Source organism: Perca flavescens, chromosome 13 (genome assembly GCF_004354835.1).
Source record: "Perca flavescens isolate YP-PL-M2 chromosome 13, PFLA_1.0, whole genome shotgun sequence".
Taxonomy (NCBI): Eukaryota; Metazoa; Chordata; class Actinopteri; order Perciformes; family Percidae; genus Perca; species Perca flavescens.
In genome coordinates this window covers 12,164,114-12,177,848 of record NC_041343.1, presented here as the reverse complement: position 1 = coordinate 12,177,848, position 13,735 = coordinate 12,164,114, and the positions used below count along the sequence as shown (strand labels likewise).

General features: G+C 41.2%; 1 protein-coding gene across 1 annotated transcript; it reads right to left on the bottom strand.

Moving 5' to 3' along the window:
- Window positions 1–10,963: 10,963 nt before the first annotated feature.
- On the bottom strand, window positions 10,964–13,231 carry LOC114567009 (oligodendrocyte-myelin glycoprotein-like). The gene is made up of 2 exons (XM_028595900.1): window positions 13,224–13,231; window positions 10,964–12,374 (listed from the first exon to the last, which is right to left on the bottom strand). Exons 1-2 carry the CDS (start codon window positions 13,229–13,231, stop codon window positions 10,964–10,966), a joined length of 1,419 nt encoding a protein of 472 aa, XP_028451701.1.
- Between the last annotated feature and the right edge of the window lie 504 nt (window positions 13,232–13,735).

Here is a 13,735-nt window from a genome sequence, read left to right as displayed (position 1 = left end):
TCTAAGAAATGTTCTTTTTAATTAGCAATGTTAACATATTAGTATTCAGCTGACAAGTAAACCTTTATAAAGCAGCAGCGTGATTAATTACAATAACTTATTATTCTTCCGCCATGCAATATAGTCCCTCAGAAAGAAGCAAATACAAATGGGGCAAACCATTTGCATATTAATATTTGAATGATATCCTGATTGTTATGGCTCAGAAGTGTTTTTATCAAGAAATAAGCAGTGTTTAATTCAGCTAAAAGTTGCATGCAATGGGAGGCAAAATGTAAAATAGATATTGTGCGGCACCAGTCAACTGGCATCTGTAATTTAAAACTGGAGAAGGAAAGCATGCTTATGAACAACAATTGAATAATAACAACAATTATTGAATGTTTTATCCTCAGAAATACTGTATCATTTTTTTAATGGTGGCAAAGAATATTATGGCAAAGTGATTTTCCAATAAGACGTGATTTTTGGTTAGTGCATTTAAATTCTTACTACAGTAGGTGCACATTTAATGGTATTTCCAGCTTTAAAAATGCATGACAAATACATGTATGCTATAACACCAACAGAGCAAGTCTGTATTTATGTTTTTATTAAATTAAAACATGTTACAATTAATATTTCAAATACAGCTTAGAAAAAAACAGAAGATCAGATTTTGAAATGATTAAAAAGTGCCTAACTTTAGGCGGTGGGCTGATAGAGTCTCCTGAGCCATAAAATCTGTGTTCAAGCCAGTTCAGATCCTGTGGAAAAGGTCTCTGAGCATGATACTGAATCTTTGCAGCTGACCCTAAGGTCTGACCTTTAACTATTACATTCATTATAGAAGCCAACACAGGCTTATCCTATGGGGATCAATAAAGTATGGTATCCATACATGCAGTGGAGTAATTATGAATGTTTTCATGTAGATGACCTGTAATGAGCTGCCAGCCCTGCTCCCTGCACAATGTACTGTATGTGGAGATAAACTGCCTCCGCCCCCGCATGACCCCAAAGAAGAAGAAGGATAAGAAATAAAATTAACATGCATGACATTTGTGTTAAGGAAATCTGGTTTTGATACACATTATTTGCACAGTAGGCAATCAATAGAATCTAAAAAGGAAAATCGTATGTACAAACAAGTCACATGATGTTTTAAATGATGTATTATACATTCATTTGTATCCATGCCACACTACTGCTCACAGAACTCAGACAATATATTCTATATAAACACAATTTTCATTCATTTTAGCATGAGAATAATTATAACAAAACAATCCAAGCTCTGCGTGAAACGTGACTAGTGATCCTATTTCATTATTCCCATTCAGTGAAGTTTCTTGAATAGGCCCGCCTGTTTGTACTGTTGAGGGCACTACCAGAGGGAGTTTCTTATCTAGCCAGGCAGCATGTTTTTGAAACAATGACTTAGATAAACCAAATAACAAGACTTTTGACAGTTCAACAGCTAAAACTCTGTCATTAGTTAGAGAACACTCCACATTGCAGCTGTCTGTATCTCTGATACAAAAGGTATAAAGGCAAATGGTGGTGATTCCTTGTAGCCCAGGAGTGTCAAAGAAAATGGAAATATGCCACCTTGTGTGAAACACTATTACTTATTCTTCCTTCTATGCACTATTGTTCTGTCCCATGCCATTTGGTGGTATATTACAGATTATTATAGTGTTGCATTTTCTATAGGTTGTCAAATGTGTGACAGCGTCCTACAGCACATGATGTGAATGTGAAAAAAATTGCATCCACTCATGCAGCTGCAGAGAGAGAAGAGTGAGGGAGGTTATACATTGATGTGGAATATGAGCTCTGAGGAACAACAGTTTTTAAAGCGATCACAAGGTGTGCAAAAATCACAGTGGATTTAACACATGAATAGCTACTTGTTTTATGCTCAAATAAAAACACCGGAGACCCAGGTTTCAGAGTGTGGTTGTTCATTATTTTGCTTTTTGAACAATGTTATCATGGCCCAGCTTTTTACTGTTGTTATACCATGGAGAGAGCAAAGTCAAACGTGAAAGAAAAGATACATCAGGTGTGACGTTTCACAATATCTGATCAAGGATTGTGAACAAGGTTTGAACCCAAAACTGATGCAAAAGCAATCCTATTCTATTTAAAACCGTAGACTGGTACTACAGTCAACTAGCATATCATATTTCAGCAAAATCTCTAGTAAATTTCTAGTTCAGGGTTTCTTCAGATCTTTTAGACACTGATTGAAGTTGAAAAATGTATAGATTTTTAAATAGAGCAGTGTTCTCCTTTAATCTGAGCCGCCACCACTGCCTGATGAAAGTGCCTAAAATGTTTATCCTTCTTTAAGCAAGTTTAGGCGCTGTGACAGCAATGCTTTCAGAGCAGCTGAGCGTTTAGTATCAAGTGAGGAGGAAAGAGAGAGGGGTTATATTTTTCTATGTACGAACAAATTCCCTTGAAACTGATGCCGATCACACAGTAACATCATCATGGCTTGGAAGCATTTATAAAAGGTGACAGCTGTTGAAGCTGTTCTGATTAATGAGGGGATGAGGAATTTCAAGAAAGAGACACCTTTTTATATCCTGCGTGCTTTGAACTCATCTGGGCTGAATCATAATTCACCATTCGCTTTAGAATCGAGGAAAATGCAAAGATTTCTGACATTATATTTTTGCAACTGTAGCTTTTATTCAGTGCTGAAAGATGAACCGTTTCTCAATAGAGAGGAAACTCAGCATGCAAAAAAAGCTTGTAACTAACCGAGCCTTTGCATGAAAACTGGAGGATTTGGGGATTGAGAGAGAAGTAAAATTGATAGTGTGTGAAAGAGCTGAGGGGAAAAAGAAAGTGAGAGAAGCAACAGACTCGCTGACAGTGTTATGAGATGCTGTTTTGAGAAGAGGCATCCTGTTTCCTGTTGCAGTAATCATTTTACACCCTCAGAATCCTCACTTGACCTTGGAGAAATTGTTTTTGGATCATGCACAAACCCTCTTCTCCACCCAACGACAAAATATATTTTAACCTTTAAATGTCTGGAGACAGACATATGGGTGATGAATATACAGACGTGCTCTAAAGTGAAAGTCGAAGTCTACAGGGATTTAAATTCTTTATACGTAATTTGCATAACTCTCACAGAGGCTCACCGTGTGTTTTAAGCATGCACTGACATGTGAAAGAATCCAATATTAATATTAATCCAACACTAAAAGATAGCTCAAACTAAATCATTGGCATAAATTTGTTCGCGATATTATTCAAACACTCTTGAGATGCTGTTAAAGTGATCCTCCAGATTTTGTGAATGATTTCATATTGATCACTGTGGATTGAGTGATCTCTGCTTTTCTCAGGAGGGCCTATTACAGTGGAATTCAGAATCCCGGGGAAAGCTGTGGAGAAGGCTGCACATGTGAACAAATTGTCTCCCTCTAGTGTCCTCTGCTTTCTGCTCCTTCTTTACTGAGCTAAAGTACCTCTCAGACTGCAGGGAGAGAGCCAGACTGAAACATGCATAATTGACAGTCCTATTTCAGGAATTAGCCACCCACCAAACTGCAGCCTACCTGCTCTTTCATCTTACCTGGAATAACTTAGCATCTTATAAAATTCTATTCCAGCCAGCATTTAATAGTAAACTGATGGATTTAATAAATACAATTTGTGTTCTCATCATGGATTTGTATGTTTCTGAAGGGTGGTGTGCAAAAATGTTGCCGACTTGTCGCTTGTATGGGAGGATCACTGGGACTGTGAACAATTGTTGCCACATAGAGACACTGTTTGAAGTCAGATCAGTAGGAAGGATGTTCTGGTGATGAGTGATTTCTCTCTTCCATTACGCCCTCTGTAACTACGTAGATGAGTTAATTAAGCGGTGCCAGAGGCTACGCACTAGCATTCCAGGTAGATGGGCCGCTGTGATTTTCTGACATCCACATTATTAACAAAATGAAACTTTAATATTGACATTTGATTATGAGGCTCCTCAAAGCCTGCAAATTATCCTTGCAAACTGCAGTATTCCATTGTACCAAGTGCACAAAAGCACCTCAAGGTACCACAAAATAGCTTGTAGTTCCTCCAGAGAATCACAGATCAGAACTCAGCAGTTTTGCAGATATACTCTAACTACATAGATTTCTGTTTTAACAATATAGATCGAGCAAGTTGAACTGCATTTTGGACCTCAGTATTAAAAGACCATTTGCATGTGGGGCTCTTCAGACCAAACGGGCTCCAACACAAGTGGATGATGACGACATCATTTACCTGCTCCACTGGGCTGGGAGATAAGCTCATACCCCTGCTGCTCCCTGGAAGGTTCTGGCTGCAGTTTTGTATGACTCCAGAGAGAGCTGTGTGTTACAGATGATGACAAGTGGCATTAAAGCACGGCGAGGAGCCATCCTATCACCTGTACACTCAGCAGCGGGGAGAAATATGTGCATGTTGGCCTTTTGGAGAGCTTTGTCAAGACAGGAAGTTATATATGAAGGTGTCAAGTAAGTTATATCAATCTTTGTTTTTTTTGTTTGGATTTGTTGAACATTTTAAATTGAACATTGTTTCTAAAGTGAGCTTCATTGTGATGTTCCCAAATCTACTTTCTGTCCACTGTCAAAGTACATTAAAGCCATTTTAGTTGTAATCCTTTTCAGGACAGCTGTGCACCATGCTCTCTGGCTTATCATGCAAATTTACAGAACCCTTAAGATTTCCTCTGTAGAGCGGTGATAGGACACACTCATGCATGCCGCACAGCTGCATTTGTTGTTGCAATACCGACCAACTGAAACACAATAAGGCTACGGATTTCCAGCCTGAAGAACTCTTAAACCCAGTTTTATTCACTTTCTCTGAGTTTGTTTATATGAGTGCATATGCCTCAGGCTTTCCTTTTAAAATCTTCCAGGGGCAGAATGGCACAGTAAGCAGGCCTCTCTGGCTCATTCTTTTTCTTTCTACCAGCCTTTTCTCTCTCCTTTCCTTTTTACTTAATTCCCCCCCACCCCCCAACCCCCTCCTAACTAGCTGCCACCATATATTCTCTCAGTTGCAAACCACTTCCTATTCTGCAACCACTAACCTTAACACTGACCTTGCCTTGTCTGTGCCATTGAGACGAGAGCGAGAGATACCATTTCCTCAGCATCCCCCCCGCTGCAGGGTTTGATTTTTTCCCCCTGTCTCATCAGTCTTTCGGCTGCTGGAGTACACCTTGTTATTTCTTCCAGATTCCTACACGTTTTGCTTTTCAGCTGATCAGTGCACAGACGGGAAAACATTGCTCTTGGCTCAAAGAGACGACGAGCCTCGGCATATAGACCCAAGCTGTCAATACAGATTAGGTTTATCAGATAAACTTTATCTGCAACATTTGAACGTCCTTTGGTTGGAAACCAGCCTAATTCTGGGGTACAATTGATAATGTGACGCAGGCTCTAAGGATCCCGAAATTGGCAGCCATTGTTTTAGCCATAAGCGGGCTGCAGTGACCTTTTCAGGGCATGTCAGTGTGCATCAGCATATCTGTGGGAGCTTTGGTTTATCATGATGGTCTACAGTTTTTAGATGCATTTTATTCAAAATCTGAACATCAGTTGCGTGTTTGGTGTTGAATTATCAAGTCCTGTCATTTATCATATATTCCTATTAATGTTTAATATGTTTGTTTGTATGTACAGTATGCACTCAATCACCAAGGCAAATTCCATGTAGCCAATAAACTGATTTCTGATTTCTGATTTCTGATTTCTGATTTTTGATTTTTGATTTTTGATTTTTGATTTTTGATTTTTGATTTTTGATTTTTGATTTTTGATTTTTGATTTTTTATTTTTTATTTTTTATTCTGACTGCAGTGAACTGAACTATTTTGTGGAGCAGTAAAACACACTTTTTGTGCATTTTAAAAAGTAGTGAATTTCTTTCGAAAGCTCCTTGAGAATAGTCTCTGTCAGCAGAAAATTCTGAAACACATTCTCTCTAAGAATCATCTTTAGCTGAAATGTTTTGGTGTAAACATTCATTTCTGCCCCACCACCACAAGAGGGCACTTAGAGCACATGTAATCATAATAGGAGCTGATGTCATAATTGTGCCTTTGTCTACGTGTGTATTCACGGAGGTGGTTCAAAGTGACACGTGTCTTGTGTTCCTTTTAGGAGTGAGACTAAAATCACACTCAGGTTCACCACCTACAATGGCCTTATGACCTCTCTCAACTGAAGGGAAAGACTGCATGACTTCCACTGCCTGTTAAGGGAAACATCTAAAATACTGGCCTGTTTTCTAGACTCCCTGTTATTTCTGTATACAGTCTCAGAAAAAAAAAGGTTCAATTCCAATCTAAGTCAAATAGCTTTCTAAGCAGTGCTCTTCAAAAACAGAAGAAAGGGGACTTTTTCAGCAACGCACGCACACACACACACACACACACACACACACACACACACACACACACACACACACACACACACACACACACACACACACACACACACACACACACACAAAGATGTATAAAGTAACACTCACAAAGATTGCCTGCAATCGGATTGTAATATGCTATATGTTCCTAAAGCCTTTTCATATGCCATTGTCTGAACACAGTGATATATAAAGCTGATGGGGACTTAAATGTATGAGAACACAATAGGGCAGTGGGGTCGCCGGGTACATGAAGCACACTGAGAGTGAGTCTTATTGAGTGTGGCTGAAAATAAGAAGGCAGCTCACTCAAAACAAGCTCGGGTGGAGAGATGAAGAAGGGAGGCATGGCAGCAGTAAATGATGCTAGCCTTCTACACCTTGTCAGTTATTAGGAGAAGCCAGAAGAGAAATCTGACGTTACTTTGTGTTGTCTACAGAGGAAATAATTGGCTAGCAGGCCAACTCACTGGCACCTATAGCACTTTGAAGAGATGTTTTAAAGTTCTACAGCTAAAGAAGGGAGCCACAAAGTAAATATAATATATAATGTATTTGTCAAGGATTAGAAAGTATTAAAACTGCAATTATGGAAAATAAAAAGAACACTTGATTTAGTGGTTATGTTGTTTGTCCTCAGCTTGACAATTAAAACCGATATAAACCAAAATGGCTTTCTAGTACCTCTAACATTTCTTCCCGGCAAACATCTGTTTGTGGGCAAATATGAACCATAACAACAAATCAATAAAACACAAATGGTGCAAAATAAATCACTTCACATGTCCCATAAACTAGGTCTATAGTGGAAACTAGATGGCTTTCTACTCGCAGAAATGTAATAATTTGGAGGATTGGTTGGCATAAACTGAAAAAAAGTGATTAAATCAACATGGAAGTTAAAGGAGAAACTGAGACTTGAAGGGAGAAATGAAAGTTCACTTTCTTTTGAGACTTGACTCATGCTTATAAATAAAGAGCGCACCAAACACAAGTTCCTTTTGGTTTTGGCTTCTATTTCTGAGCTATAAATACACCGAATTTATTCAGCAGGTGTTCAAGTTTTCAGAATGAAGGCTTGTGCGCAGATTCAATGATCAGTTATTTTTGTTCACTCTTTTGAACACTCTGTGTTCACTCTATTTATCTAGTTGTAGTATTTTTCTGTGTCAGTAAGAATTTTTATAGAAAGGAATATATTTTCATTTCAATTTCAATGTATTTCTTTATTCAGCTAGCTATTCAGTTATGATTCATGGCCCGACTGGCATTATATCAGTTACACCTTTACAGATGTATAATTCATTTCTTCAGGACATTATTTAAGAGCATGCACTTCTGGGCTATTCTTTGTTCCACAATGCATGCAATGTAGGCCTAAGTAAGAATCCTTTTGCTCAATGACCTACAGATAAAAATGTGTTTGTTCAAGATGATGTCCAGGAGTGATTAACTGTGAAGCAAGGTCTATCTGGAATAAGTGTTGCTTAGGCTTAGGGTTGGGTACTGTTTGGATTTTTACGATTCCGATGCCGAACCGGTACTTTTAAAACGATTCAGATTCCTTTTGCAGAAAAATGATCATATTTGCCTTCTCTGGCAATATACTACACCTCTCCTGACTTGGCGTGTCCTGAACAGGAGAAAACTCTCAGATGGTGTCCAAGAAGCCTGTACACACAGGTAGGAGTTTGTAAGGGCAGACAATTTGGGGAGGCTATCCCGCCTCCCCCACCACCAGGCTACAGGGTCGGCAGAGCAAGTGTAATATGTTTCCTAGCGATCCCGTGCAGTGAATGGTTAATATGCTTTTACGTCCGTTTTGGTGAGCCCAGAGGGAAAATATGGCATTTTATAAGTAGCCTGCATTTACGATAGCTAGCTAACGGTAGACTTCAGAGAAAGTGTGATATTTTTACGTCCGTTTCGGAGTGTGTACAAAAAGCTGACAGCAGTGATTGTAGAGTGCATGTCAGAGAATAGCGCGGACAAGCGCTTCCCACCGCGAGCCGGCGCGTGCGCCACTCGGCGGAAAAGGGAGAAAGAAAAGAGACTGCCGCTGTCCGGAGCGACAGAGGGAAAATATCTCAATTGGAACCGAAATTTGCGTTCTAATCCGGTCGGAACACTACCGTTTGCGTAAGTGGAACCGGGTTTCGGTACCCAACCCTACTTAGGCTACATCTACACTACTACGATTTGGTTTAAAAACAAATATCTTTTGCTAAGATAAGGCCTTGGGTCCAAAATACTAAGCTGCTTTCGAGCCCCTAAAACGGAGGCATCTGGAAACCCTGCTGCCCCCGTTTTGGTTAGAAAACTCCGGGGTTGTGTTGTAGTCTAGAAGGGAAGAAACGGAGATCTTTGGAAACGATGATAGGCTACAGGTCAATCAGTTTTATCGTTAGGCAACAGTTCCACCTTGTTGTTGGTCCAAGCAAATAAATCCTTGGTCTTATTTGTTGCCATTGTTTCTCCAAAGTATTTTCTGTATTTTCAATTTATACTTCCATGATTTTCAATTGCAGAGTAACATTAGACAATTTGCTTCCTGTTTACAACGGCACGCACATGCAAATGTATGCGAAAGGTCATGTGATATGCGTTGCTCTCCTGACTTTGGTGATACCATATTAAAAATTATATTTGAGCAAAAAGTTGCTATAAAATATGTGAATTATTTAAAATGTTTCTTATGTTAATAAAACATCTAGTTTTGCCCGCCATGTTAATGACACATATGATGTCAAGTCGGGCACCAAAATATTTCCTGAGTTCCCAAGTTGTTGTTCCGACTTCAGCAAGGCGTTCATCTTGCCAACTCGGAAACTCGTTTTTACGATGTGTCCGACACTACATGAACACAGCATCAGTTCTGCTACTGGAGCTAAAATTCTTCGATCATTTTTGTGTCTAAACGCTGCTTGATAATGAAAACGTAGTAGTGAAGATGGCTAATCCTTCCCTCAACAAATATACTTGAAAACAAATCTATGCCTGCCAGTTGTAGCTGAATAACTCACTTAGTTTAATCAGTTGGATTTCTATAACCTTGTTTATATTTTCCTTGTAACTTCAGCCTTAGGGCTGACACCATACAGTCTATGGCTGACACCTATGTCAAAGACGCATGGGATATATAGATGTTGACCACTCTCCACTAAGATGCTATTAGTGAAAACACTGTTAAAAAAAAAAACAATCCTGCAGTGTAGGATAAAGAAAAATGTAGGGTAAAAAATTTCAAACAATCATCAAAAGGTGTAAATATCTCATCAGTTTTATTTCTACCATACATAAATTGCCTTGGAGAAGTGACTCACTAGCACTGCATTCTTCTTAAACTATCAAATGCCTCTTGCTGTGCTGCCTTTCCTACCATTTTGGCACCTTTCAGTACCATATTCAAAGGTATATCTAAAATGTAAAAACCCATAGGCTGGCACATCAGTGTTATCTACTCTTAATGCAATCGAGATTGGAATATCTTAACATTTCATATAAATAAGATGAGAATGTCTGTGCTTTTATGCTCTGCGGCAATATAGCAGTAGGTTAGCATTCCTGGAACGTTCAATCACCATGCAGATCATTTTCACGAGCTTCACTGAATCATGAAGGACACTTAAGTTTAAGATGTGATCAAAATACAGAAGCAGTACTTGGCACTCAGACTTTGTTAAAGATAGTGATGCAACATTGTCCATTTGTTTCCCCTCCACTCCACAGAACTCTGTTTTTTCCTGTCATGACCAGTTTCTAACATACACCCTGTCCTCAGCTGGTAAGTGACATGGTTTGTTACGTGAAACAAGCAGGCAGTCGTCAAGGACATCTATGCAAAAAGGCAAGAGAATCAAAATAAGTCAAGATTTAGATATTAGAGTGTAATACCTTTTTTGAAAGCCAATGCAATAAAATAAAATAAAAATTATATGGCCACAATATGACCAAAGCAACATAAGCCAGATCCTGCCAATAGTATAAATAAAAGAAATGGGGAAAATAAAACATACAGAATCATTTTTAGATCATTATGGGTACTGGACTGCATTGAAATGGGTAGACTTTAGTTGCAGATGAGCACCAGGCTACATTCATAATAAACTAGTCCCTGAATGTATAGTGCCATCATGTGCTTAGCTATACGCATTACAATGTTTTTTTTTTTATTCAAGTGGAGGCTTGTAAAAAATGTTTTTAGAAAAGATAATGCATTGCTTTTTAACCAGTTATTATAAAAGTAACATCATACATCATTTATTTCTTTGTATATGTTTCTTTTTCTTTTTAATGTATGTTGTATGTCATGTCTGTGTCTTTTGAATGGACCTTGAGTCTGGAATAAAAAGTTGATGATGATACCATATTCAGAATAGCAGGAATTGTTAAACTTGTCATGACACATTTGTATTGTAAATGGCCTTTTGCTAAAAAAAAAGCTGGTAATATACAATCCATGACAGTACTACAGGTGTCAACAGTCTTGTGTGTGCCCTATTTGTTTGTGCGGTGAATTCATAGGGTTTGTCTTTCAGAGGACTTGTTGCAGAATGACAGAAAGAAGGCCCAGCTTGTGTAGGAAAGGGAGCGAGGAGCAGATAGCAAGAGTCGGGCTTCTGTTGCTGATGCCGCTAGGATGGGACTGATTCTTTCTCCTCACACTCCTGGTGCGAAGAGTGGTTGTCTTCTTTGTTTGGATGGAGGGGCTCTCTGTTGTAAAGAAACTGTCTGAGGCCACCGTCATGTCAGCCGTAATGGATGTTTCAGTAATGAAGCTCGTGTCAGAAAAAGAGGATGTGTCAGTGCCAATGGATGAGCCTTCCTTTGTGCCAGAGATGAGATGGGAATCAGTGCGGAGCATGTGCTCTGCGGTGGCAGATGCAGAGAGGTGATTAATAGTTAGGTGTGTGCCTGTGCTTCTGGGTCGCAGGGTGGAGATGCTCACGGGTGTGGCTGTGAAAGGGACGTGCTGTGTGTTCAAGATCTCTTTGGGGGTGTGTGGGGTGCTTTGCAGAGCGGAAACAGAGTACCACCACCCTGTCACGCTGGTGTCAGGGGGCATGGAGCTCAGGTCCTGGCCACTCGCTGCAAGTGGGGGTAGGTTGTAGGAAGCAAAGTGCCAACCTCCAGCCTTGCCAGGGCGCACCCCTCCACAGACAGGCTGGGTGTGGCAGGGGCAGCCCAGGACGCGGGCAGGGGTGTGCTGAGTCCAGGAGAGTAAGTAGGTGATGTCGGCATAAAGGTGACAGTCCCAAGGGTTGTCGCCCAGAGTGATGACTCGAATTGATGTCATCTTGTCCAACACTCCAAATGGCAGCGTGGAAAAGCGGTTAGCATGCAGATAGAAGTGAGTTACTCTGAGGAGCCGGTCCAGAGAGCCCGGCAGCACCTTCACAAGCAAGTTGTGGGACAGGTCAATATTCTCCAGGTGCGCTGGCATGTTGGTGGGCAAAGTCCAGAATTGATTGTGGCTTAGGTTGAGCGTGCACAGATTGATCAGTGTGTTGTTGATGAAGATGGCACGCTCCAGCTTGTTGTTGGAGAGGTCAAGCAGTCGCAGATTCCACTGGTTGACCGTGTCGTTCTTGTCCAGCAACTGGAGGCGGTTGGAGGCGGCGTAGAGCTGCCAGAGGGAACGGGGCAAGCCGGCGGGCAGGTGGCTCAGCCGGTTATGAGACAAATCGAGGAAGCGGAGATGGGTGTATGCGGTGAGCTGGCCGTCCAGGTTGTGGAATCGGTTGTGGGACAAGTTGAGGGAGCGCATGTTGTGCTGCAGGCCATCGGGCAACTGTCTCAGACCCCTGCATGAGCAGTCTACCTCCCTGTGGCTGCGGCCGCACAAGCACATGGAGGGGCACACGGCCAGGGCATGTAACCCCAGCAACAACACAAGCAGGAGTTCCAGAAGGGCCTCATTAGGGGAGAGCTTCAGCAGAACATGCCTGTTTGAAAGAAAGATAGGGAGACAGGACAGGAGAATGTTAGGGTTTGTCTTACACAGCATCCTCTTTTAACTCCTTGAGGCATACTGTGAAATGATGCCTGCAGTGTGCTTGGAAAGTGAATTCAGGGAATGTTGCTATCTGTAGGAGAAGCACAGTGACTGCAGAGGGCTGTGCTGAATAAAACTTGTTTCATCGTTTCTATAAAGCTCCACCCACTGTCAGAATTTCTCTCTCCCTCACACACAAGAACACGCGCACGCGCACGCACACACACACACACACACACACACACACACACACACACACACATCTTAGGCACATGCATACTGTAAATACCCAAACAGACTGCTGCACATTACTGCACTGCTAGTGGATACTCCCATTCGCATCACATGCCAAACGGACTTCCCTAAACAAGCAGGAATGTTTTTTTTACAAATGTTGTAGCAGTGTCCTTTTGAGAAATGTGCATACTGTACTGTAAATATGCATCATCAGTAGCGGGTTGAAATTGACCTGATCTGCAAGGGGATATTTCGAGTCTATTCAAGAATATCATTCATCACAAAGGATGAGAAATCCCTGTAGTCATTCTCCCTGGCATCAGTTTGCGTGTTCAGTCATCAGTGGTTGTCAGAGCAGTCAGTCCCATGCTCTCAGAGGAGGGGAACTAGCTCAATAGATGGGTTGTATTAACGACTCCACAGAGAACTCATGCATCAGCTGGTGCAAAGGCAGGCAAAGACACAGCCAGGATCTCTACACTGCTGAAACTGCAGTATGTCAGCCAGGGTGTGGCAGAATGTGTGTGTAGAAAAAGAGTCTATAAATGTATCCATAACTCACCTTCTCATCTTATCATTCCAGTCACTTTTCTCTGTTCCTTTTTGCCGTACAGCCCCTCTTCCCTCTCCTGCTTTCAAGCTCGGGACCAGCTGCTGCTCTGCTGAAGGTGAATTTTTGTTCTATGCCTGAATTCCAATCATAGAATTTGACCCTTGCTCACTTGTCCAGTGCAGGCTTTTTTGAGGCTGACCTGGTCCTTTTGTCCTCTTTGAAGAGCCGAGAGTTTGATGTTGCCTGTATGGATCTTTGGGTTAGCGCAATCAGGCACTGCTGGCTCTGGACTTACTCTGTGCTGTGGAAGTGAGCGGGGAGGGGTGGGGTATTGGTGGGGGGGTGTGGGGTGGGGGGGGGGGTGGGGGTGGAGTGCATAACGGAGGGGTCCCTGCATACAAGGTTGCTACAAAGAAAACTCCTCGATCCCTTATCTGGCAGCTTTCAGGATTTACTTCTGCATCTAAAGCGACAACTATTGTTGTGGTTAGATTAATTGACTGATTTCAGTCCTGTTTGTA